At 40.0% G+C, this 25,514-nt stretch overlaps 1 protein-coding gene across 1 annotated transcript in view; it reads left to right on the plus strand.

The window, feature by feature from the left end:
• Window positions 1-25,514, plus strand: part of CHAT (choline O-acetyltransferase) — a 31,514-nt gene continuing 6,000 nt past the window's right edge. The window contains exons 1-11 of the mRNA XM_086616850.1: window positions 1-63; window positions 2,142-2,333; window positions 4,546-4,664; window positions 9,476-9,529; window positions 12,242-12,422; window positions 13,420-13,594; window positions 16,957-17,126; window positions 19,157-19,257; window positions 19,457-19,585; window positions 20,688-20,810; window positions 22,315-22,456. Coding sequence (XP_086472976.1) covers window positions 1-63; window positions 2,142-2,333; window positions 4,546-4,664; window positions 9,476-9,529; window positions 12,242-12,422; window positions 13,420-13,594; window positions 16,957-17,126; window positions 19,157-19,257; window positions 19,457-19,585; window positions 20,688-20,810; window positions 22,315-22,456 — 1,449 coding nt within the window. The remainder of the gene's footprint in view (window positions 64-2,141; window positions 2,334-4,545; window positions 4,665-9,475; window positions 9,530-12,241; window positions 12,423-13,419; window positions 13,595-16,956; window positions 17,127-19,156; window positions 19,258-19,456; window positions 19,586-20,687; window positions 20,811-22,314; window positions 22,457-25,514) is intronic.

The raw sequence follows: 25,514 nt of genomic DNA on the forward strand, positions 1-25,514 counted from the left end.
ATGCCTGTCGTAGAAAAAAACATGCAGAAGAAAGAGAAAGATACATGCAGTAAAGATGAGACAGTAAGTGACTGTTTCCAGGGGGGAATTAAAAAAAAAGAAAAAAAAAAGGTTGAAGATAGATGACTTAACAGCTTTTAATGCTGTAAATTAAAGTAATTAATATAATAACTGTAAACCAAGCTCTGTGCCAGAGCTGATTTCTTTGTTTCAGGGAACACTAGTTATCCTGCAGCAGTTTATGATCAGGAACTTTGATCTAACATTAGTGCTTCTCATATCCAAATACACACTTTCACCCAACATCATGTGAAGAATTCCAGAAGGTGAAATATTATGACACAATGCAGATGCATTACTACACAGTCAGAGATGGCATATAATTATTTCTTAGTAGTACAGAACTATCAAACTATCACATACGATTAATTTTTCAGCTGGTTTAAAAGATGCTGGGGATGTGTATGCCTATAAGTGGTCAACCCCTTGGTTTTAAAGCTTTTTTCCTAAGCAGAGTCATGAACTGTACAGTAACCTATACAGTAAGGTAGAGCCAAAGCCAGGTATCAAAAAGAAATACTATTTGGCACATCTATTTCCACTGAGCAGGAAATCAGTGACAGAAGAGCTATGCCTGACTAAACATAGCTTGAAACTGTAGAATTACCATTCTTTTATTTCTGAGATCCAGGCTGCATTACAGGCTAAATTGGATTTGCATTTCCGTTAATAACAGGTAATGCTATGACACTTTTTATAAGTAGCTGAAATCTGCAGTTTCTAGATAGGGAAACATAATGCAGCACTGGCTTTTCTGTGGATGTCAAAAGGCAGAGCTGGTATTTGAGTTCAGAGGACACCTCACTCCCTGCTTTCTGTTCAGAGCACTTTCTCCACCCCCTCCCTCCCTGCATGCACTAGTAAAAGAGTTTGCAGCTAGCCTTGCTCTGAGTAGCAGGTGGGACTAGATGACTGCCAGACATCTCTTCCAAGCAAAATCACGCTATGGTCCTGCGAACCTGTGAAAATGAATGTCTATTACATCAAGAGCTAGTAAAAAAATCTGAACTTCACCTGCTTTAGGAGACAGGCAAAAATCCAATTAAAGAAATAAACCCTTCAAAAGTTTATGGTCCACACTAGTCACTAAGGGACAAGCACAGCTCAATTGGATGACCGTTTCTCAACTGGGAGACATCCTGAGGAACCATGCTTAGAACATCACAGCCTCTTGCAACTTACCAGTCTTTCATGGATTACCTCCTTGCTTGATTTTGCCACTGCCCCCATAACTCCTCTGGCTTTTAAATTACTAATTACACTTCACTTGGTTAATTCTACATTAAAAAACAAAGGAAGCTTAATTGCATGGACAGCATGAGATTGTTTTCTTCCCAGATACTATTGGTTTCCTGCTCCAAACAGGATAAACAGAAATGTTTTATCAAGCCGCCTAAGAGCGTTCTAGACTGGCCAACAGCAGAGGTTTGGCAGGGTAAAACACAGGTTTATTGAGTATTGTATGTAGTGAGTGCTAATAAACAGGTGGACCTGCACATTTTCTATTTCTGCAATTTTATAACCAGTCATACTACCAATCAGACAAGTATTAGCCCACAGTTTTACTGATCACAAGCTAAATGCACTTCTTTACTAATTAAATACTTTCTCTTAATACATTATTTTATTATGCTCAAATCTATTTGAAGATTTCCTGGAGTCCAGCTCAGATTATATCTTTGCATCATGCCTATTTGTCTGTTTGTCCTAGGATTTCTAGAATTTTTACCAAGGAATATTTTCCTGTTTTCCACTAGTTTCCTGGCCTATTCATTTGAAATCCTCATTGGCCAAAGGCCTACAAATAGAGCTACTGACCACTGCTTCAGTATTGCATACAACTGCATACTATGTCCGAAAATCCAGGCACTTTAAGACCTAATGAAACTCCACTGAAGTCATAAAATGACATCTGCAGTAATCAGGTACCTCAACTGCTAAACCAGATAAATGAATTAAAAAAAGGGATCCAATATATTAATTAGAAACAGGAAGAAAAAAAAAGAAGAGGAAAAAAAAAGAGGGCCGTTTGGGAACAAGTAGAATTACTTGCTAATCTTTCTTTTTTTTTTTATGACTAGACAGTGCCAAAACTTCCTGTCCCACCACTGCAACAGACCTTATGCAGGTACCTACAATGCATGAAACACTTGGTGCCAGAGGAGCAATTTAGAAAGACGAAAGTCATTGTGGAGCAGTTTGGAATTGCAGGAGGCTTAGGGGAATCCTTGCAGCAAATCCTCGAGGAAAGAAGGGAAAAGACAACAAACTGGGTAAGCAAATGCAGATGAGAACAATGATTGCTCTGTTGGATGATGCTCATTTACAAACTCTTTGTGATGTTTTATATGTGACCACTGCTTTCTTTTAGTGAGTCAATGCAAAGAGGGGTCACATCAGATTCTACCAAAGGGAGTGAATATTTCAGACATATTAATTAGTCTAGAATTTTCAAACTATGTCAAAATCTATGTAATTATTATGTTTTCAGATCAACAGTTTGTTGACACAAATGAGGAAATTCATGCATCTCAGGTGCATGCATGTAGATGTCAGCTCTACCTATAAGAAGCACTATATTACATCCTTTCTGGATGTAATTTCTTCCTTTCCCTTTAATAACAGAATTTCAAGTTTTTATTAAAATGAAAAATGCTTTCTGATAGGGCTATAAAAAGTGCCTTGCATACCCATCTAGTCAAAGCTCTGATCTAGTCGAATTATTCTGGAATGGAAACTTCAGGATAGGAATTACTCTTTTTTAATTAAACTAATATTTGCCATTCATCGTCACACCATACTAATTTAGTTACCCTGAAGTATTTACTTTGCCAAATATACACACATATGTATACATATATATATATCTACCATATAGACCATGCCGAGACCTCAGCCTTTATAAAAGTCAAGCTTTCTGCTTCCCAAGACAGAAAATTAAACAAGCCGTAGATAAAATAGATTTGCTCATTCCACAAAGTCACTGTTCATCCTGCCTGCATTAACCACATTAGAATATGGCAGCTGAAAACTAGAAACACTGATTTTATTGAAGTCCTTCCATCCCAGCAAGGAAGAGAGACACTGAATGGTTTCATGGATTCAGTGAAATTCTGCAGGCTTGCCACTGATGTCAGTGAAGTGTGGTTCTCCCTTAACTTTTCAGTTGTGTGACCCACAAGAAAACTCCATCAAATTGCTGCTATTGTCAGAAAAAAAGGCTATGGTACTGGCAGTGCTTTTATTTTAAAAGCAGTGCTTAATTTCTGAACTGCTTATTGCCACAGTCTGACAGCTCCACTAAATGCTGCCCAATCTCTTTTTGTTATTCCGATCATAGAACTTCATGGTTTTGGTGGCTAAATTAACCATCGCTTAAATAGTGTTCTTGATAACAAACAGTGTTCCAGGAGACAACTGTTCATTCAACCACTTACAGCATGAAAATTACAGAGGAAGGACGTAGAAGAGTTTTCTGAAATGTCTCAATTTTAGATACTGGTTATTAAAATTAAATACCTGATTCTTAAGATAAACTAGAAATGTTTTTATTTGGAATTTAACTTGCTAGGAGTACAGCTCTAGCCTGTTCTCCTGAAGACTCCAGAGACTGTGGCGGAAGCATCTGTTCTAACAGCAACGAAATATCTCAGAGGAAAACTTTTTCAACTGATGCATGCATTTATAATTATTTTTGCATAATTTCTTTGTTGTTTATAGTTACTATATGCAAAGCATGTCCGCTAAACTCAGAAAGACCATTTGATCTTTTTATGAAAGCCTTCATTTTCCAAATAATGATTCTTCAAACTCTGCTCAGACATATAGGGATGCGGTTACCGTACATCTGTGTTTTCAATAAAAATGGTTAGAAATTTAATATGTGGGTCTGTCTGAGTCAAGCATCAACAATCTACATTTGTGTCAGTGGACACAGAGCAAATTCTCCTGGGGCCCTATCCACACGCCAGTATCTGCAGGACCGAACCATTAGTCTCGGCAAATTATTTTCCCCACTCTGTCTTGCTACAGGACAGTATCTGATGGCTAACAACAAAGCATCTTGGCATCATTGACAAATATTTGAAGCCCCCTGAGGAAAGCCATTGCTAGTAAAATTCCGTCCATCTCTTAAATATATCCCAACCGCTATTCAAGAGTCAGCAGTTAGCATGTTGTACTCAATCATTTTTTTTGTTGTTGTACAGGGAAGCAAAGAACAAAATACCCAAATCACCACGATATGGAGCTTGTTTACTTTTTAATGGAACACACTGTAAATAGCCATTGATTGAAAAATAGGATTATGGAATTGTGGCTGATTTCAGCTGAGCTGAGGTCACGGAGCCCAGACTGAAAATGCTCAGCAGCTCCATTAATCAGAACCCATGCCTGACACAGGAGCATCAAGCCTGCTCCCCTCACTCCCAAACTGCCTCCCGCGTGGTGAGCATAGCTTTAAGATTTCATGTCCCCTTCCTTCAGGTGTTTAACTACTGGCTGGATGACATGTACCTCAACAACCGGCTAGCTCTTCCAGTCAACTCCAGCCCAGCAATTATCTTTGCTCGTCAGTATTTCAAGGATGTAAATGATCAGCTGAGGTAATGTACTACGACTTTACAGTTTTTGCTAAATGAAAGGATATTTTAAATGTACTGCTTTGCAAAAAGACAATCAACTTTCATTAAAAAATAAGGGCTGTAACCATTAAACGATTTCCTACTAGACCTGCTTACTGAGGGCAGTGTTTCTGGGGTTACTCATACTGATATTCAGAAATAAAAGTGTCATTACTATTAAATTTATTGCATTAAAAATGTAATGAGATTTATAATTTTTAAAGGAATATTTGCAAAGCATTTCATTGTATAATTCACATAAACCATTTTACGATGGAAAAAAGAAATTATTGTTTTCTGTCAGAAAAAAAAATTCTAACACATTGTTTAAAGAAAAACAATATTTAACATGCCATTGCTATGACTGGTATTCACCCTGCAAACTGAAAAGGCCACGCTGGCATTAAATTATCCCTCTCAGGTGCCCAAAAGAGCATCAGAAACACAGGGGATCTAAGAATAAGAGTTCAGAAATCATTCCTCCCCAAGAACAGTTTCCTTCAGGCTCATCCTTCCCAGCCTTGAACTGACCTTTCTCCTTTGAGCTGTTTGGGGCAATTACAATCATTTAAAAAGTGAAAAGGTAAACGACTAGCCAAGCACAGAATATACCCCTCTAGACACCCTTAAATCAGGATTCCATTCTTCAGCCTTTGCCAAAACATTTTCTCCTTTTAAAACAGTAAACCAGACCAAATCTACCTTCATATAGTGCAATTTTCCTCTTTGTTTTAGCACTCTCTAGCTGCTCATTACTGAAAGAATTAACTGCATGTGAATTTATGCTATTATAAAACAGCCAGAACCTTGAAGCCTGTGATAAATGAGTGAGTCCCAAACAGAACTCCAATCAAAGTTTACAATTTATTAAGCGAATAAAGGCAAGCAAACAGCGCTGGGTGCGCCGGGAGTCTCCGCTCCACCAAGACGCACACCCGCCGTGGCAGTTTTTCTTGTATTTATACAAACATATTCATAGCCCCCCCAAAAAGGTCAGTTTTTTCCCATGAGATCATTTCTATAGTCCCCGCCTCAGGATCCGCCTCAGGCTCCTCCTCGACACGCCTCCTGATGGTCGTGGGCCTGGGTCTTCAGGATGAAGGCCGGAGGTCTTCCTCACGTGGGCAGGGGTCTTCAGGATGAAGGCCGTAGGTCTTCCTCACTGTGCACTTTTCACCTCTTCTCTAAAATTCCCGATTTGGCTGCGTTTGCAGAACCAAACCGGTTCCAGCCTGGTCCGTCCTTGAGTGGACATCTGGTTGTAGTTCTTGTTAGTCCTTATCTTGCCCACATAGGCTAGTTTTTGTCTCCCTTCCTCCCTACAGATGTGTGGGTCCTGAGTTACGACTTTGCTGGCATCTCTCTTATCTCTCTCACCAACCTCCTCCCTGGGCAGCCAGCAGGGACTGAGACTTCACACTTTAATTAAGGCAAGCAATAATTCATACAGCAGTTAGTGTAGCAGTTAGTATTGAGTGTTTAAACAATTAACTTGTTAGTATTTAATATTTAAACAATAACTAATATATACCTTCTTATGTGATTTTGTTAGTATTTCTATATTCCCTCTGTCAGCCCCCCCCTTTTTATTAGATCAAGTAAATCCTTTTACTTGCATAAGTTTCCCGATTGATATAACACTTTGTGCACTGAAATATACACACCAAACCCATATGTACAACAGTGTCAGTAGCAATATTAAAGCAGCTGCAGCTATTAACAGTATTGTCACAGGATATTTTAAATGACTGAAAAATCCTGGAGCTGAAGGTGACCACCTGAAGAGAGTTTCCCAGCATCTATGCTCTCCATCCTTTTCTACCTTTTCACCATTTCCTTTTATCTCGTTTTGCATCACGATGAACTGTCACCAGAGCTCTTTGTTCTGCAGTGCCAGAGCATCCTGTGTATCACTCTGGCGGTCAGCAGCATCATGAGGAATTTCGCAAGTTTATGTTTTTGCATTTCACAGAGATCTTAAACTAAGATAATCACTTCTCTTAAATAAGGCACACCCCGCTCCTTACCACCATATTGACACGAATCAAAGGAACATATTTCACAATCCCTCATTTTCTTTTTTGATGGTATTGATTCGTGTTTTTGTTTCCAATCGTGTCAACACTTGCTGAATAGGTGTCGGTCCCTTGGCTTCTTTTGTTTTTATTACTAACAGGGAATGAGTTTTTCCTTTTTGTGTTTCCGAATTAACAGGTACTGCAGATATCTGCATTCCCTGTATAGCCGAATGTACTAGCCTAATGACACAAGGTATCAAACATGGAATTATTAACAATCCTCCGAATATTCCTAGTATAACTATTCCAATTTTGGTTAGCCAATCACCATTCACGAAATTTCCAAAAAATCCCCCTAATTCTCCTAGATTGATTCCATTCCAAGTTTGAACTGGGACGTGAGCTACTTTTTTCATTTCCTTTACAAGTTCATCTATAACTTTTCCGTCATCATCAATTGCCAAACAACAATTACTAAGATTAAATTTTCCGCATACACCTCCTTCTTGTGCCAACAAATAGTCCAAGGCTAGGCGATTCTGATACAAAGCCGTTCTCATTTTGGTTTGTTGTTTAGCAATTAATCCAAGTGCATCCCCAGTTTTGTTTACTATTATCTCCAGCACTGCTTGTAATCTTATTATCCTATTCAGCATATATTGGAGTTCTGTAACCCCAAGATCCATCTTCTGCCAGGTGGCTGGTCCATAATAGGAAATAATTCTTTCAGGTGGCCATTCATTATCTTTCCAATTCCCAATTTGTAATTCTCGTTTTTGGCGCATTTCTCTTAACTCAGTAGCTTCTGCATATACCTGAACTCCCAATTTGCTCTCCCCGACTCATGGGTAACAGAAAGAAAACCGGGTCTTATAGTTCCAGTATGCAGGATCCTGTCCAATTTTTTGGCAAATATGCATAGGCTAGTTTGCCACAAATCCAATAATGTCCTTCAGGAGTTTTCCACCCGTTTGGTATATTTGTCCCTCAGTCCAATTTCTAAATCTCCTATTCATCTTTAGTGGGTTTCCCCACTTGTCCCACTTATTTCTGTTTCATTCCATAAGTATCCCCCTTCACATTCCAGGTTACCTACTTGCCTTCCACCATCTTTTAAATTTTGCCAACAGCTCTTTCCAATTATACTTGTTTGGAGTATCCATTGTTGCTTTCTGTTACCTTCTGTTGTAATGTTTTCAGTCTTCCATATTCGGGGATCACTTATGTTACTTTCCATAGCTTCCCATGGCCACCTATCACCTTGATTTGTTCCACCACAAACATAACAGTTGGTCACATGTAACGACTTAGCAATGTTTTCACCAAGATTCACAAATAAATTCTTAGTCATTGTGGGAATTTCATATTTCACTCCTGTTTCCATTTCATGATAGAATGAATTAAAGAGTAGCTGGTTTTTTACTGGTTTTCTAGTCTTTTCTTTATATTCTATGAACAAGCTGATCCCAGGGTCCTTTCCTGAGCCATCAATCTTTAATCCCAGCTCCGCTCTCTGTTGTTTCCATTTGCCTAGGTTTATGAGAGTTAAGGTAACAGGATTGCAAGAGTGAGCTGTACAGTTGGGTAGAGCTTTTTCTTTGACAATTTTTGCTTCAAGGCCTGTTCCGGCACAGAGTTGAGGCCATCTCCAGCTAGAAGCCGTGCTCCAGCAGGCACAGGCCCACATTCCATATTGATTCCCACATTATTCCGATTGATATAACACTTTGTGCACTGAAAATATACACACCAAACCCATATGTACAACAGTGTCAGTAGCAATATTAAAGCAGCTGCAGCTATTAACAGTATTGTCACAGGATATTTTAAATGACTGAAAAATCCTGGAGCTGAAGGTGACCACCTGAAGAGAGTTTCCCAGCATCTATGCTCTCCATCCTTTTCTACCTTTTCACCATTTCCTTTTATCTCGTTTTGCATCACGATGAACTGTCACCAGAGCTCTTTGTTCTGCAGTGCCAGAGCATCCTGTGTATCACTCTGGCGGTCAGCAGCATCATGAGGAATTTCGCAAGTTTATGTTTTTGCATTTCACAGAGATCTTAAACTAAGATAATCACTTCTCTTAAATAAGGCACACCCTGCTCCTTACCACCATATTGACACGAATCAAAGGAACATATTTCACAAAGCCCATATGTGTTATTTTAACATTTTGCATAGACAGAAAATGTATCTTTTTACTTTACTTTAAACATAACTATAAATGCTTCCATTCATTACTGACGAAATTTATTGTGCACACAGCTCTCGAAAAACCTCTACTTTGCATTTCCTAATGCACCTGCTTTAAACAAGGAAATATTTTTCTCAGAGCCTCCCATTCAGACTCAGTGCAAATGGGCAGTGTCAGGAAATAATACACCTGTCCACAGCTCTAGAGAAAGAATATCTGCTTAGGACAGGAAGTACTCTAATAAATCGGACAGGTTATGAGTATTTATATGGAAACTCATGTTAAGGATTCTATTAAATATTCAGCCTTTGTTCCCATTCTCTAAATAAAGGCTTTCAGGCTTCCTTCTGTGGTAGTCCGTTTAACCATTTGAAGGGATCATCTCTAGGATTTCACACTTCTCTTGATATGAATTAATTTAGGTTTTGGGTGGGGGTGGGGGCTCTTCTTGCCAAGCCAGAAGACTTTCTCTCTTTATGCTGTGTCATCAATCATTCAGGCTCTCCTCTTTCTCTCAGAAACAGCCCAGTGTTGCCAAATGACAAAAGACTGATGTCACTTCTATCTGCTACTTGCAGGTTTGCTGCCAATCTCATTTCAGGAGTGCAAGACTATAAAGCTTTACTGGACATGTAAGTAGCTTGAAAGGAGAGCTGCTGCTTAAGTATCTACAGGGCTTCTAATTTAAGGGTGCTCTAACATGCTCAAAGTCATGCTGCATTGCACCTCTCCACCATTTGGAAGGGCTGGGGCTTCAGCATGCTTAAATGCAAGCGCTTCAGCAATTTTTTATGCACTTTCTGCCTTATTACTGCAATCTAACAGGTTGGAGAAAGATTCTTTTTGATGCCTGGTAGTCGTCAGTCTAGCACGCACAGTGCAGCCCAAAGGACACACACAATCTGCCTAACAGAGCTATTGAGAGCACACCAGGACATCTGTGCTCTCCAGACCGAAAGAGCAGCACGATTGCTGTTACACAGCCTGCACACCTTCACTGGCACCGGACACCTGCCAGGACCCCCTCCACATACTGTACCCTCCATTTACAACATCAGCCCCCGCCACCTCTCTCTCTCCAAAAAAGAACGAACACATCTCACTAGGAGAAGGAAGCCTCACCACAAACAGGCTGGTTCAGTGACTAGTAAAAATAAGAAGTTACTTATGCCATTGTTACTTTCTGAATATAAACACAGGGGAAATCCATGATTCTTTAAGTCATGTATGAGGTAGCTCGTAACAGCACTTCATTACAGTGCACTTCTTAACCTCATCTAGTATGTTCCAAGTTTACTGCTGAAATCTCTGCTCCCCGAAGAATAAAAACAATGGAGAGCCAAGCACAACAGACACTACACCATATTAAGGAAGGGGTCATTTTCCTGTCTGGGAAATACAAGAGGCCTATGTGATATGCTTTAACCAATGCTTATTTGGATGACGAAGGCAAAGTCCATATTCAAACAACAAAGTCCTTATCATCTATGAATTAGCTAAAAGAAAGGGGAAAGGGCTGTTTGATTTTTCACTTCAAAAGTCTGACAACTACTGAGAAAGTATAGAAGAGGTACTTATTGAAGAACACATCCTTTTGTCCAAGATATGCCATGTGACTGCACGCACCAGCACTGACATGCTGTGAAGTACTATTGCATACTAATGTAGTTCATTGCATCCTTATATGACAGCATCTGAGATGAGGTAAAGAAGCCACATTGCTCAAACAAAGGATCATTTGAATTCTTATTATTTTGACCTCACTGCTCTAGATCCAAACACTCCTGTGATCAGATTTGCTTGTCTTAAATCAATAATCATTTAAATCCTCACTACTGTGTCCTCATATTGTTATTAGTTTGCTTTCTATGATTCTATGATCACCCCTCCTGTATAATTATGAGGACACCATAATTGTAACATTTTCAGTTCCTCGTTGCAGTTAAGGACTACTACTGGTAAGAGTAGTGCTAGCTTCTCTTGGATCATCCCGAGGAAGATGCACAATACTCCAGCATAAAGCAAGGTGTTTTGTTTTAACTGTTCAGGTATTCCATGCAGTTGCTGGGACTAAATATTTCAAACAACACCAAACTTGCTCACACAAAAGAGTTATAGTATCTACACAGACATCTAAATCAGTACAAGATTTTCTGGTGCCATCAGTCAGAGTTAATAATCCCTCTCTTAACCGCTAAAATTGTCTAACCTAAATCTACCATGTTATTCCACTATTTTCAATCATCATAGATGTTCTTTAAAACTGTTAAATATAAGAGGATTTCTGCATTATGCAAAATGTGGGAGAAGGAGAACACTACTAACTCTGTTGTTCTGATAAGGAACAAAAAAAAAAAAAAAAAAAAGCACCTGTACAAGGAAATAAGTGATACAGAGAGTCTGAGCCAGAAACTGAAGTGAATATCCCTGGTTTAGACCTGCAACAGTTCTAAAGAGACAGTTAAACAAGATAAAGTAGCATAAAAGGTTACCCCGTATCAGCTGTATGATAGTAACTCTCCCTGCGTGCTTCTTCGCCCCTGCCCTGCTCTGGCAGGCTGGAAGCTTCATCCTCTTTTGCTGAGGGAAAACCCCTGCACCACAAGATCTCCTTCCTTCTGTGGTCTGTGCAGCCTCTCCGGAGCAATAGCACCATTACTTCCTGCTGCAGTGTCAGTGGGATATTTTACAATCCATAATCATAATTGTGATAACTTCTTTGCTAGCCACTAAAGAAGCCTTTTAGGAGGTGTTGTTTTTACACGCCTTCCAATAACAAGGGAATAGGTTTTCAGCACGTATTCCCCCATAGGTATAAGTAAGGACTAAGCACATGGGTGAGGCCCTGTGGAAAAGACATGCCCTCAGTATTGCCCCAGTCATCCCTGTGCATCAGGTAAGGCCCCCTCACACGCTCTCTAAGCACTCTGCACAGTACAGGGCCACAGTGATCTGCAGTGAATTTCATCACGACTTTTTTCCAAGGTGCTATGTCTTTTCCAGTTGTTCTGCTGACTTCCGTCCTGGCAAGTTTCCGGGGTCCCATCTAGGCAGGTTTCCCATGCACATTGCAAAGCTGCCTGTGACCTGCTATTCTTTCCATTTCCACTACATGATAATGCAATTGCTTAATGAATATGCATGAATCTGCCAGGAATGATGTATTTAACTTTGGTATGGGAATTCATCTATTTCCCTTATACTGTAATCTCATTTTATTATTCAATTTGTGTTATACCTGATCTAATTGTAACAGAACAAAGGACAGATTAGATTTCTTTTCCTTTCTGTCTCTCTCTCCCCTCTCTCCCTCTGGCTTTGTTTTTCTCCTTCTCTCTCTCCAGCCATGCTTTACCTGTTGATTTTGCTCGTGGACAGCTGTCTGGTCATCCTCTCTGTATGAAGCAATACTATGGACTCTTTTCTTCCTATCGTCTTCCAGGACATACCAAAGATACCCTCGTGGCCCAGAAAAGCAGTGTAATGCCAGAACCAGAGCACATCATTGTTGCTTGTAACAATCAGGTAAATGAGTGTTCTTTTTTTATACCTACCTATATTTCTTAGTTTGCTTAAATTCACTCAAGAAGAGCCTAATCTAATCACTGTTCAGAAACACAGTTAGCGTGCTATGTATGAGCTCGCTTCTTACCAAGCATTCGCTGTCAATATTTCCAAAAGATGCTTCTGCAGCATTTTTGTCCTTAGCCCACATTGTGTTCCAAGTACAGTGATGCAGAAAGGAGGAATGTGGCGGAATTCATTTGCTTTCTCATTCAAATAAAAATGTTTATTAAACAGAGGTGAAACCACAGAGGAAAATAAGTCTTATTAGAGTGCATTTGCTGGAAATGCTCTTCTCTTGACAGTCAAGTATTGGCACACAACACATGGCATATATACCACCATCCTGGGGTGGGGGGGGCGGGGCTAAGCTATGCCTGAAGAAGTTAGCACAGGTGCAGGCAGAATTACGGAAGCATTAGGGTGAATCTGCCCCAATCAATAAATGCCATTGAGCAGCAGAATATATTGGCTGGGCAGAATACAACTTTTAGCCCAGCTCAACTATTTGTAGTACTGGAGCTGTGCCTGCAGACCCCCTTGGAATGAAGAGTAGATCCCAGTGGTCCCTTTTGCAGAAAATCCTGTACTTCACCTTAATTGGAAGTTCTCTAGATTCTCTAAGTTATTTTTAAACAAATAAAACCATGGAAGTTATTTAGTTCTTGATTTTATCTCTTCAGGTTTTCTTAAGCTTATTCAAATAAGGTATGTTTTATTTGAGCTCAACATAAAATATAAGTCCCCTGTAGCAACTGGCATTACACTGATGCAAAAGCATAGGAGGGGTGAGCCCTGGGCCAGTCTCCAGTGGTTTTGTGCTCCATTGTCTGCAGGCCTGGCTCTCCAGGCAGGACTTCAGTATCTCAGCACCCACCCAGGCAAAAGCAAAATGTTGGACTGGTAAGGGTCCAACTCATCTGTGACTGTTCTTCTGACTTCTGTCATTTTTTTGCAGTTTTTTGTTTTGGATGTTGTCATTAATTTCCGTCGTCTCAGTGAGGGAGATCTTTTCACTCAGTTACAAAAGATAGCCAAAATGGCAGAGAATGAAGAGGAAATGCCTCCAATTGGCCTGCTGACAACAGACGGAAGAACAGAGTGGGCAGAGGCCAGGACGATCCTTATGAAAGGTTAGCAGCAGCAATCCCAGCTTTCTCCATCATCTTTCTCCTTTTCCTACTCACCATCATTGCCTTTCTTTGCTGGGAGTGAACGTTAGAGCAAATATAGGACTGAATGTGCAACCTCACTGCTGAATTTTTCTAGCAGGAGGAAAATCAGTACCTGTCAGTGTTCAGATATGTGTTACCAGGGAAGCAGCAGATATGGTTTGACTCTTTGGCTGTGTATGTTTAAGCATTACGCCATGTAAATAGCTCTCACTCCATTCTCTGTTTTTCATCACATAAATTACATTACATCAGATTTTGTGATTTGTCTCTTTCTTCATACCCATTTTGTACCAATAGGAATGATGTATTCTCTTAACTTCTGGCAACTATTAGACATTTTTCATCTCATCTAACAAAGGCATCTACAAGTTCAACACCTATTGAATCTAGCTGTGTACTCTCTTTAGTCAATGGAGAAAAGTAGAAAGTACCAGGGCTGACTCATCCAAATCATAAGTATATCTAGGAAAGGTGACACCAGTTATTATCTGGGGATAGTTCTCTTTCTCTTCCAACAACAGGCAGCATTTAGCTGTCTTGGATTCTGGACTCGAATGCCTGACTTTGAAACACATGAAAATAAAGGGTGGGATTAGTCACCTCTATCACTTCACATTTTATATATTTTACCCTGAAGCTAAGCGATGTAAACACCTTCTTTCTGCCATTTTAGATGACTTGGGTATTCATTTCCTTCCCTGAAAAAAATGTTAACTCCTCTCTTTATCCCTAGTTCAGCAATGCTACAGAAAATATTGCTGTTTTGCCAGCACCCTGGAATACACAAGAGTTGCCAATAGTCTCAAAATATGTTTATCATCCCAAGGAAGAGCTTCCTTTTTCTTATTGAAGTTTATCCGTGCTTATAACAACTTTATATAGATACACACAGTCAGAGTCTTAGCTATTATTACAGCATTATTATATGGTATCAGTCTCACCTTCAGGCTTTCCCCTCCCCTCCCTGTATTTTCTTTTTCAAGCAGGAGGAAAAAAAGATTCCCTATTTTAAAGAACACTGAGATAAACGCCTAATCATTTCTTTTCATGTCATGCTTTTGAGTAAAACAGTGAATACCTTGAAACCTGCAGCAAAATCATCTTTGTAAACCTACATCATCCTGAAGGAAAAAAGACAAATCAACAAAAACTAGCAGAACCATCTCTGTAGTGTTTCTGGATTACCTGACATTTGCTGAAATACTCATTTTAATGAGGAAGTAAACCAACTCAGTTTTGCAGCTGAAAAACACATATTCTGCACTAGCAAGTATCACAGCATCGTGATGTGAGCCTTCTCTAATCTAAGCAGGAATCCCATCCTAGACCACTCGTATTAGCACATTTCCTCTATAGAGTATCATGCACTGTTGTTACACATGGATACACGATTATTCACAGCCCTTTCTTATCTGTGGTGTAATGTTCATGCAACAGTAACTAACAAAGGAAGAGAAAAGCCTCCAGTGAAGCAGTGTGGGGTAGAAGAGGTAACTCCACAACCGTTCTGAACTGGGCAGGGAAAGAGGATGCTTCCGGACAGAGAAGACCTATGCAGTGCTCTGCAGAGGTTATGAAGGAGATACATCTACATGGGCCTGCATAGACCTAAAAGTAGAGGATAGGTCTTCTAGGTGAGAAAATTTCAAAGAAATCGTAATAAACCCAGCCATCACTGATTATAAACACATTCAGTATTTCAACTGCATTCAGGCTGCAGAACTAACTTATTCTCCTAAGCAGAGGAAATTAATTCTTACTGCTGTAGGAGCTGCCGTCCCATACATACTATATCTAAATTTGATTCAGAACTGTCTTCTCATATTTTCCTTTTTAAAGCAAAACCCAAAAAACCCCAACTAGCTAAAAGCTGACTGGCCAATTCAATGCAATTTGGGAAGGTACATTTTATCTTACTTTGAAAAATACTGTTCTTTCAGAGGCTCAAGCTACTTTTTATATCTGCAAACACTAAAAAAGTACATTTTGAAATGGTTTCATATTTCAAATGCAAATCAGAATTGTTTAATTTCAAATATTTTTTCCATTCCTTCAGCTAAAACCGTCTCCTGAATTGAGCACAGATTTGTTGAACTTAGCACAGATTTGCAAGAAGTTTTGATCAATCTGAATTAATATCTTTAGTTAAGAACATTCTGAAACAAAAACATTTTCACCAAAATCTAGCAAAATCAGCAGACGAAAGCCGATCTGCTAATAATAGAAGAAACTTTAAGTTGATGTTTGAAAGCCCTTTTTCCTTTATCTTCTTAACAATCATTTAACAGCAATTAACAAGGTTATACGCTTTTGAATAAAACAAGTTCTTGTTATAGGTTCCACACTTTTATCCTTTCAATTAAAAGCTATATTAAGCGCTCACAATTAAACATTTCCTGTGCCTTGAACTGGCCCTCAGAAGCAAACAAACCTTTGCCTTCATAATACTTATGAGTTAAAGAAACTGAGAAAAAAACCCTACATAAATACATGATAAATAAGGAGTAAAGCACTGAGGACAATGTAAAAATAGGCTTTGTAGTCCACCTCTAGAAGCAGAGTGACAGGATAGGAAAAAGAAACAGAGAGAGCGAGTCAGAAAAAGTACATTTTATTCAGCAGTACAGTATCAATAGGACGAAAGCAGAATGTGGCAATCCATAGTTTTGGCAATACCATGTTCAAAACCTAAACCTCACGACCTCATCTACAGATGTTTCTTCATGTGATGTAGGCAATATACCCAGTCCAGGGCTTATTTCTCTAAAGTACAAGAAATGATCAGGGACAAGACAGAGAAGAGAATTTTAATACAAGAACACAAAAAAAACCCACACAGGCCCTGCTGGTGCTTGTCCAGAAAAGGGTTTTCATGGGAGAACAGCACAAAACCAGTATCAGCCTTGCTGTTCCAGAGCAGAATACTGCAGCAATAGCGTGAGCTCTGAAATTCTCTATTTTCCACCTGTCCCCTCTGTAAGTGTTATGTATAAAATAAGCAAGCATTACTGGCCTTAAGAGTAAAATAGATCTATTTTGTAATATAATTACTTCAGGAAATGAAAGGCAGAAAAAGAAAGTGGGTATTATTGAATCATACAAAAGATATACAGAGATATTGCAAAAGTTAACACATGAACAAATGCCTCGGTGTAACGTTTCCTTGCATTGAGACGTTCTGCTGTTGAGAGAGCTCTGCAGACACCAGCTCATTGCAGAGCCAGGGTCAGATCTTCAATGCTCTCCAAGGCAGCAGGGCTCCCCAGCCAGTCCTGCACTATAGGTAAGAGGATGTGAACATTTCACTCTTTCATCCCCAGACTCTACTAACCGCGACTCTCTTGACATGATTGAACGGTGCATATGCCTGGTGTGCCTGGACAGCCCAAGCGGCGTGGAACTCAATGATACAAACATGGCATTGCAACTGCTACATGGGGGAGGCTACCATAAAAATGGGGCCAATCGGTGGTACGACAAACCTATGCAGGTAAAAACTTTACAGTACTATGATATTACTTGCATGTGGCAAAGGACTCCAGTTCTCCTTACGGTAGGGACCACTGAGAATCCAGCAGGAGAGAGAGGGGAAGGTGGTGTCAGGATCTGCCAAGGCAGGGTTGGTGTGAACAGTGCTGTTCCTTGGAAGGCAAGGGAAGCAGACCTACTGCCTTACTGGCAGTGGTGGGGGCCTTCTCCAACACAGGTACGCTTCCACCTTCCCTGAAGTTGCCCTTTGCATGTGAGGAGGTAGACAGATACACAGGTAGGTAGACATTTGATGAAAAAAAAAAAATAGTATACATTTAATTACACTCAATCAAATGAAATAAAAATGCTGGACTAGCATCCCAGAACAAAAAAGAAAAGCATGATAGCTTTCTCTGTTTTCTCTGCTCACACATTTTTCTGATGTCCTAGAAATACTACTGCTTATAATTTAGCATGTGTTTAAGTTGGTATTCAGTTCTCACGTAACAGACTGTTTACTCATTTAATGACATCCTTGTTGAGACTTTCCTGGAAGTATTGTTTCTCCAGCCTTTTTCCCAATCAGATTTTGATTGTCATATCTGAAAGTGTTGCACTGCTATTTTCACGTTTTGCAATAGACACAGGGTAAAGCAATGTATTAATCTCACACCGTCAACAATGTTGACACCTCATGAAATATTGAAAAAAACCCGACTGATACATTGCTTACGCAATGCTTGTTGCACTTGCCATATCTAAGAACAGCAACATGAAAAGAGAAACCACTAAACTAATTTCACTTGCACTGACCTACCCCAGTGCAAATACATTTCAGTAGTCATTCCTGATTTATGCCACTGCAAATGCCATTATTAGCAGACTGCAGTGCTATGTTTTTAAAGAACAAACCATTTGTCTTTAGTAAGAATCCTGTTATTTGCAAGGCCACTAGTTTAATGTTTGAAGCAGAAGAGAATAAACAAGATTTTCTTTTTGTTTACTACCAGAAGGTAGCAGAAAGCAAATAAATTTGCATAGTACATGGGAGAGCTTCGTCTATCCAGATGTATTCAGGCCAGAAGTAGTTCAGAGGCAAAGAGAAATTCTTAGGGAAAAGAGATCTCATTTTCTTTCATGCAAACACAGATTATGTAGGAAGCCATTCTCACAGTAGGACTTGTTCTTTCTCTCTATATTCTTCTTCAAATTTGCAGTAAGGCATCGGAAAATGTCCAGGTAAACTTTTTGCATCACACATGCTGTGATGCATATGTGTGATACAAATGTGCAGAGTGAGCTGAGTGGGAGAAGTCCAGCCAAAGACACTTCAAAAGAAATGGGGGCAAAAGTCCAGGAAAAGGACAAGAAACATGTTAGACAAGTTGCAGTTTGGTTCTAGACATCTGCTTTTGTTTGAGATGCAGAAGTAGCCAACTGCATGGAAGTATCATAGAATTACAGTGCAGCGGGTTAAGTATCACCAGTTATATATCCTGTGTATTCTATGAAATCCGGAACAAAGACAAATAAGGGGGAAATGAAGAAAACCACCAAAAAAAGTAAAGAGGAAGCAGGACAGTAAAACAAGCTATGAAAAAGCTCTCAAATAAGGATGAGCTTGCTCATTTGGTATGATATTTGTAATAAAATGTGATCTTAACGAACTTCTCAGATACAGAAGCTGCACTGTCCCCAAACGTGGAAAGAGAATCCCAGACTGTCTTTCTATTGATGGGTTTTCTCTACCATAAAGCAGATGCTAAATCAAGTTCCATACTCCAATGGGAATTGCTAAAATTTAGATTGTCATAGGACTCGGTCCAAAACAGCAGCATGAAAGGGATCCAATGCAACACCATTCACAGGATAAGAAAGTCTCCTGTGATAAGTCTTTTAGTCACCCACTGCTCTGTAGGTCAAGGAAGTTCCCAGTATGAGCAATAAGAAAACCACAGAACATCTTTTGTTAGGTTGCCATCATGGGTAACTTACCCAGAACATTATTTATTCCCTATATATCTTCAACTTGTTCTTTTCCTTGCTTAGTTTGTGGTAGGAAGAGATGGAGTCTGCGGTACCGTGTGCGAACATTCCCCTTTCGATGGCATCGTACTGGTGCAGTGCACTGAACACTTGCTCAAGCACATGTGAGTCCTCTTTCAGTACAGCTGTTGTACCCACTCCAGTCCCCGCGAAGCCTCTGCCAGTGGCAAATTCCCCCTGATGCACAGGGCCACTAAGACCCACACAACTGTTGGAAACCAGTCATTTACTTGCTAAAAAAGCAGTATTTAACAAGCATATTATTCCTGTGACCTTAATGACTTTTCTCTGACATACTAACAGGAAAGAAAGCTCCAAGAAATTAGTTCGAGCCGATTCAGTGACTGAGCTTCCTGCTCCACGGAGACTAAGATGGAAATGTTCTCCTGAAATTCAGGCACATTTGGCATCATCAGCAGAAAAACTCCAAAGGTAGAACAGATGCTTAATTTTTCTCAGCAATGACTGCAAGCTGGGAACTACCCAGCACAGTGAGTGCAGGCACAAGTTTCCTCCTAGAGGGCCCTCCCCACCCTCCCTCTCCTCATCTTCCCAAGCTGGACATACCTAGCATCTCTTTGCAGGATGGCACCCTCATGGGCTGGAGCTACTTCATTGTATTCAGGAATTGTATTATCATTGTTTTCCTTCCATGTAAATATTAGGAAAGCTAAAGACCACTGGAAAAACAATTGAGTCTTGGATGCAAGGATGCAAGCAGTGCAGGTCCTCTGTTTTTGTGGATATACTTTATGGGTTTCACCTGACTAAAGCCGAAGTCAGGGCAATGGGGATACATATATGGGACAGCAGAATACAACTGGTTTGAATTAACAATTTGAATTCAGGAATGTAATTTGTTTACATCCATGTTGCTACTACAACGGCTAGTTCTTCTGACTGTTTTCCAGACTGTAAAAGATTTGCATAATCTTTGGGGTGGGGATGGCAATGAGAGATTTTTTTTCAAATTATTTCACCTCAACATTGAGGCCTGTGATCTCTCTATAGGGAATTAACACATTGTCTTCAAAGCGGCTAGAAGCATACATCAGAGTAGGAAAACATTCAGGATGCAGAATAATTCCTTTTTGTTTTTAAATAAAGGTAGTAATCCTTTAAATCGAAACTTGCAAGGAGCTTACAGCCTTCATCAGGTTTTAAATCCACCATTTCTCACACTAGTAAATCTCATAGAAATTTGTCAAGAACAACGAAGGCCCTGGCTTTGGCCTCAGGAGAGGAAACACTATGTTGAAAAAAGAAAGGTATTTTACTCAAATGAACAGAATGACCTGTGTGCCAAAGCTCATGTTAAGGCTGCAGAAAGTAAGCCCAGTCTAGAACCTGTATGAATAAAAGTCCCTGACTAGGAACGAGTTACCAAAGGCCAGGACTGTCTGCAGAGCAGGAGCCCAGTCACCTCCAAGTGGGTACAGGCAGGAAATGATCTCTGGGTTTTATTTGCGAACGGAAATGGAACATGAGATTCTTTCATCTGCCCCCACAGTAACCGCCTCTGCTTGTTTTCTAGGATAGTAAAAAATCTGGACTTTATTGCCTACAAGTTTGAGAACTATGGAAAGGAATTTATTAAGAAACAAAAGATTAGCCCAGATGCCTACATTCAAGTAGCACTGCAGCTGGCATTTTACAGGTAAGGTTAATTCAAATTGAAGGAACAAGGTAGCACAAGAGGAGATTCACAATTTGTTTTTTATACAGAGAGTCCATTTTTTCCTCAGCACCCAAACATATGCCTCCTGCATGGAAATGAATGATCTTGCTTAAAGACTGTAGGTCAGACAAGATAGAAATTGCCACCCAGTTCTAAGACAGAGTACTCCTTTTCCTGGCTCCCTTTCCCTCTCCTTGCTCTGCCTTCCCATCCCCATGTCCCACGCAAGCCATTCCCAGCCAGTACCATCCCCACACCTGTCCTGGCACTTGGCATAGAGAAGAGGGTGAGGAAACATGGCAGGGAGTGGCAGACAACCCTGGCGCCCACAGCAGCAGAAGCAGCTAGGGAGTCCAAGTCCCTGGGGCAGAAACACTCCCATGCCACTGCAGGTAGCTTGGGAGGAACCGTGGCAATAACCCATAGCTCACCACATATGCATCCCCTGCACCGCAGAGGGTAAAGCAGTCACCGGGAAAAATACTACAGCAGCATATCAGATCAGAGGTCCTGCACAGGATAGTAACTACCGCTGGTTCCTTCTTCACAGGCATCCCAAGATTTGATGATACACTCTAATGTCCATGGTATTATTAAAGTTAAAAGCTCCATTCTACATTGTTAGAACAGCTAATGCTCCAAGCTAGAGACTGGTTGCATGTTTCCTGCAGAACAGCCTACGACACGAATAATTTTTTATTGTGTCAAATTAAATCCTGAAGTGGTCTTTACCTAGTCAAATCCAGAGGTGCCTCACGCATTTTCCGTACTCCATTAACATCTATTAAACATCCATTTTGCGTATTCCATTAACCAAAGTCCAACGATGGCCTGGTGCAAGGCTTTCATCTGGATCCCAGCCATAATATAAATCCCACATGTGCAACAAAAGCCTTAGGGGACAGTTGCTTCAGCTGGAAGGCACAGTATGTCTCCTGATGCAAGGAATGGTAGCTATATACCTGGACACAAATTAAACAATAGTCTCCACACTCTGGTCTATTTGCTATGTGGGCTTTCATTCCAGCTCACAGTCTCATATAGCACCCTTCTCTCCTTTTAGCTTCCTATTTTTCATTCACACTGAGAGTGCAACTTTTCTTGTTTTAAATAAAACATATTTCACACCCATAAGTCAATGATTAATTACACAATTATTTTATGATGCAGTACAAATAAAACATTCCTTGAGATCTTTCAGTAAATTTTAGTTTTACTAGCCTTGTTTTTACATAGCAAGTAATTTTTTTACTAGCAATGCATAACTAAAATGTATACAACTGTATGCAGCTCCTCATATTAGAAAGAGTAAACATCCATTTTTTTAAAGTTTCTTATAGAATTCCATCAACATTAAGACGAATACTACACAAAAAATAAAATCGTGACTGTAACAATAAAACGTACCAAGCCTATATTTCTTTTAGTCTTTATGACTCCTTGCAAATAATTATTCTTTGTTTTTCTTACTTCCTTCTCTCAGATGCCACAGGAGACTTGTCCCTACCTACGAAAGTGCTTCCATACGCAGATTTGATGAGGGCAGAGTCGACAATATTAGGTCTGCTACCTCAGAAGCCTTTGCTTTTGTAAAAGCAATGATTGATGACAAGACAGCTTTATCGGTATGTTGGTCTGGCTCCCTTTGCCTTCTTTGGCAGAACACTAAGCAAATAATGCATTCATGATCCCAAATCTCTCACTTTTTAACTGTTAACTGAGAACGTAAAGGCACTGGGCAGGGTAGCAAGCCTTACAGGATTTTTCTTTTTGTGCAAACCAACCACTAAGCTAAATATAAATATTTCCTTATTTTTATTTAAGCATCCAAAAGATTCACAGGCACCTAAACATGACATTATAAGAAATAAACCATCTGGTTTTAGACTTAGTGCTGTCTTCTGAATGATCTACCATCAGATCCAAATTCTGCTCCCTGGAGACATCCTAGGCTGAACATGCAAAGTTCAGGATCATTATACTGCCACACCAGGGGAATTGCCTGGCAGGTCCCCCGCAGTAGATAGCTCTGCTGCAGTTTGCAACATGTGAAGTGATATAATTCACATGCTTTGATTTCTGGATAAGGTGGGTATATTCTGGCTGATCTTTTTGTTTTGAAGGTATGTTTCTACCAAATACAGTTAGTTTTATATGATCCTCAAGGGGGCTGAACCTTCATGATGAAAAAACTTCATCAAGCTAATAAAACAACTCTCCAAACTGTCCTGACATCATCCTGTGAAAAGAAAAATTAAATTGCCTTTCTTTGAGACACCACCATCTGTCTGCCAGAAGGATGAGTACTGTGCATAGTAGACGGGGACACAAAAAGGTACAGCTGAGAGAGCTGAGACTATAGCTGCACAAACAGCTTTGTGCACTGTCCCTCCTGCCATCCCTGGAGAGCCTCCCTCAACGTTTCTCTGTGTGCTGCTTCCACCCACTGCACTTCGCTGCTGTACAGGGAATTTCCAGGTGGCTGTTTAGATGCAAAACACTGCCACAATATAGACTATTTTGCACAGTAAGCCCACTCCAGTGGCAACAGCCCACACAGCTGTTCTGTAGCATCTAGCATAGCATTGCTAGAAGTATTGCCTGGCTGTAGATTAAGGGTAAATTAATGAAACATTGTAAACCAAGCTCTAATATCTCAGAGGATGTGGAAAATTTGCCCAGAGGAGTACTGTTTCTCTGCTGCTTCTTCAATCTCCTTAAGGTTACCATGCCCAGAACATAGCTCATGATGAACAAAAGTCAAATAAGTTCCATGTTAAAATGATAACTCAAAGGAAACCTGAAGTAATTCCCTACACTGAGTGGGTAATTCAAGGCAGATGATGACCATACTATTATACGTAATAGTGACTACCATACAGTGGACAAGAAGAGGCTGTTGGTATTTGCTATCAGTGTCGTGTCTGACAACATTGTTTTCAATTGTATTTCATTAGAAGCTGCTGCCATCTGTGCACACCTTCCCCTCCACACTTGGGCACTCAGCATACCCCCAGCCCCAACACACATCACTACAGGCTGTCTGTACTCCCAGGAGCCAGCCTGTTCCTAGCATGTTGTTTTGTCAGATCCTTCTTGTTCCCTTCAGCAATCTCTTCCCACCTTCCTTATTCCAGCACTTACTGACTTCTGGGGCTCTCCCAAAGCTTCAGTGTTTCTCACCATTTTGCCACCCAAATCTGAGATTGTGCCCACCTTTCACAGCATCCTAAACTGTATTGCTTCACACAAGCAACCAGAATAATGCCATGCGCGTCTAGAGCGAGCTCAGTCTCAGCCCCAAATCTTTATATTGCATGTCTTGGCAGTACCGAATAGGGAGAATAATAGTTTCATTCCTCTGAAAAACCTGCCATCATAATGCAAACCGATCCCCCAATAGTTTTCCTGGCTTCTTGTCCAGGGAGAAATGCAAAGGAGATTTAAACTGATCTGTGATTGTTCTTTCCCACAAACTTTTAGAAATCTTTGTTTTGATGTGCACATCCTTCTGTTCAAAACTATGTATATTGTTATCACAGAATCATTAGAAACAAAATTCACTTAGCACTACCCTATTCCAGAGTGATTTCTTTAGACCTACAGATTGCCTCTGGATGTTAAGGGTTTAACTCTCTTTTTTGGACAAACAGATGCATCACTTGGTTTAAATAGCCTTGAACTCCACAAAATATTGTTTGTTAATCGACATTAATCCAAATTGAATTAAAACCAATTTTCTATCTGATGCTAATAAAAATTATCTTCAAATGATAGCTTGAACAATCACCAAAGATTGATCGAGTCAGATTGATTCTCTTGCAGGAGAAATATCTCATACATTTGACACTTGCCGTAAAAGAAGCAGCAACTGACATGGCACAGATTGCTTGAATAGCTGTAAATTAATCAGATTTAAAGACTGCATTTGGTAATTTAATCTGTATAAGGGAACTAAGGCCTAGCTCTAGCCCTATGAAAAAATACCAGACTCTGTACTTTGAAGGTCCCTGATGGTGGCCTTGAATTGCTTCTAAAATGAATTCTTTGTTCAAAAGATCATTCATCGTCCACAGGAGCTAAAGGGTCCCTGTTCATCTGGAGACCCCGTCATTTCTGGCTGTTTCAGGGTCTCCCAAAGTTGTGGTGTCGGTCTTGATATACAGCAGGGCAGCACTTCTTAGGATCATTCCCTTAATATAAAAGGCTGCCATTTGACAGGAATCAAAATTTACTAGTTTGTTATCTGAAATGTGAGGCATCTGTGGAGGGTAGAGCAGCCTTGGAAAATTCTAGATGCTCTTTCACGCAGTACAGTAATTTTTTGACTCGCTAGTAAAGTATCAGTAATGGCTTTCATTAATATCACTGTCATTGTCTAGATAAACCATTCTGGAGAAGATATACAGCCTGGGTGTTTTGAAAACACTGAATTACACTAGGCAATTATTTTCCCTACTTCAAATGGAGCGATTCAAATAGTAACAATCTACACCCCCAAAATCCATAGAAGGAATCCATAAAGGGACTACGAGTCTTTCCTTGACTTGAGACAAACCACCACCAATAATCCTGTTCAGCCCTTGCATAACCAGGCACAGTTACTTATCAGGACATTGAATCCCTATGGCTTTTCATTTATAAAGAGTACTTACACCTGAGCCACAAGCAAAGGACATTTGA

This window comes from Tauraco erythrolophus, chromosome 9 (assembly GCF_009769465.1).
Source record: "Tauraco erythrolophus isolate bTauEry1 chromosome 9, bTauEry1.pri, whole genome shotgun sequence".
Classification (NCBI taxonomy): domain Eukaryota; kingdom Metazoa; phylum Chordata; class Aves; order Musophagiformes; family Musophagidae; genus Tauraco; species Tauraco erythrolophus.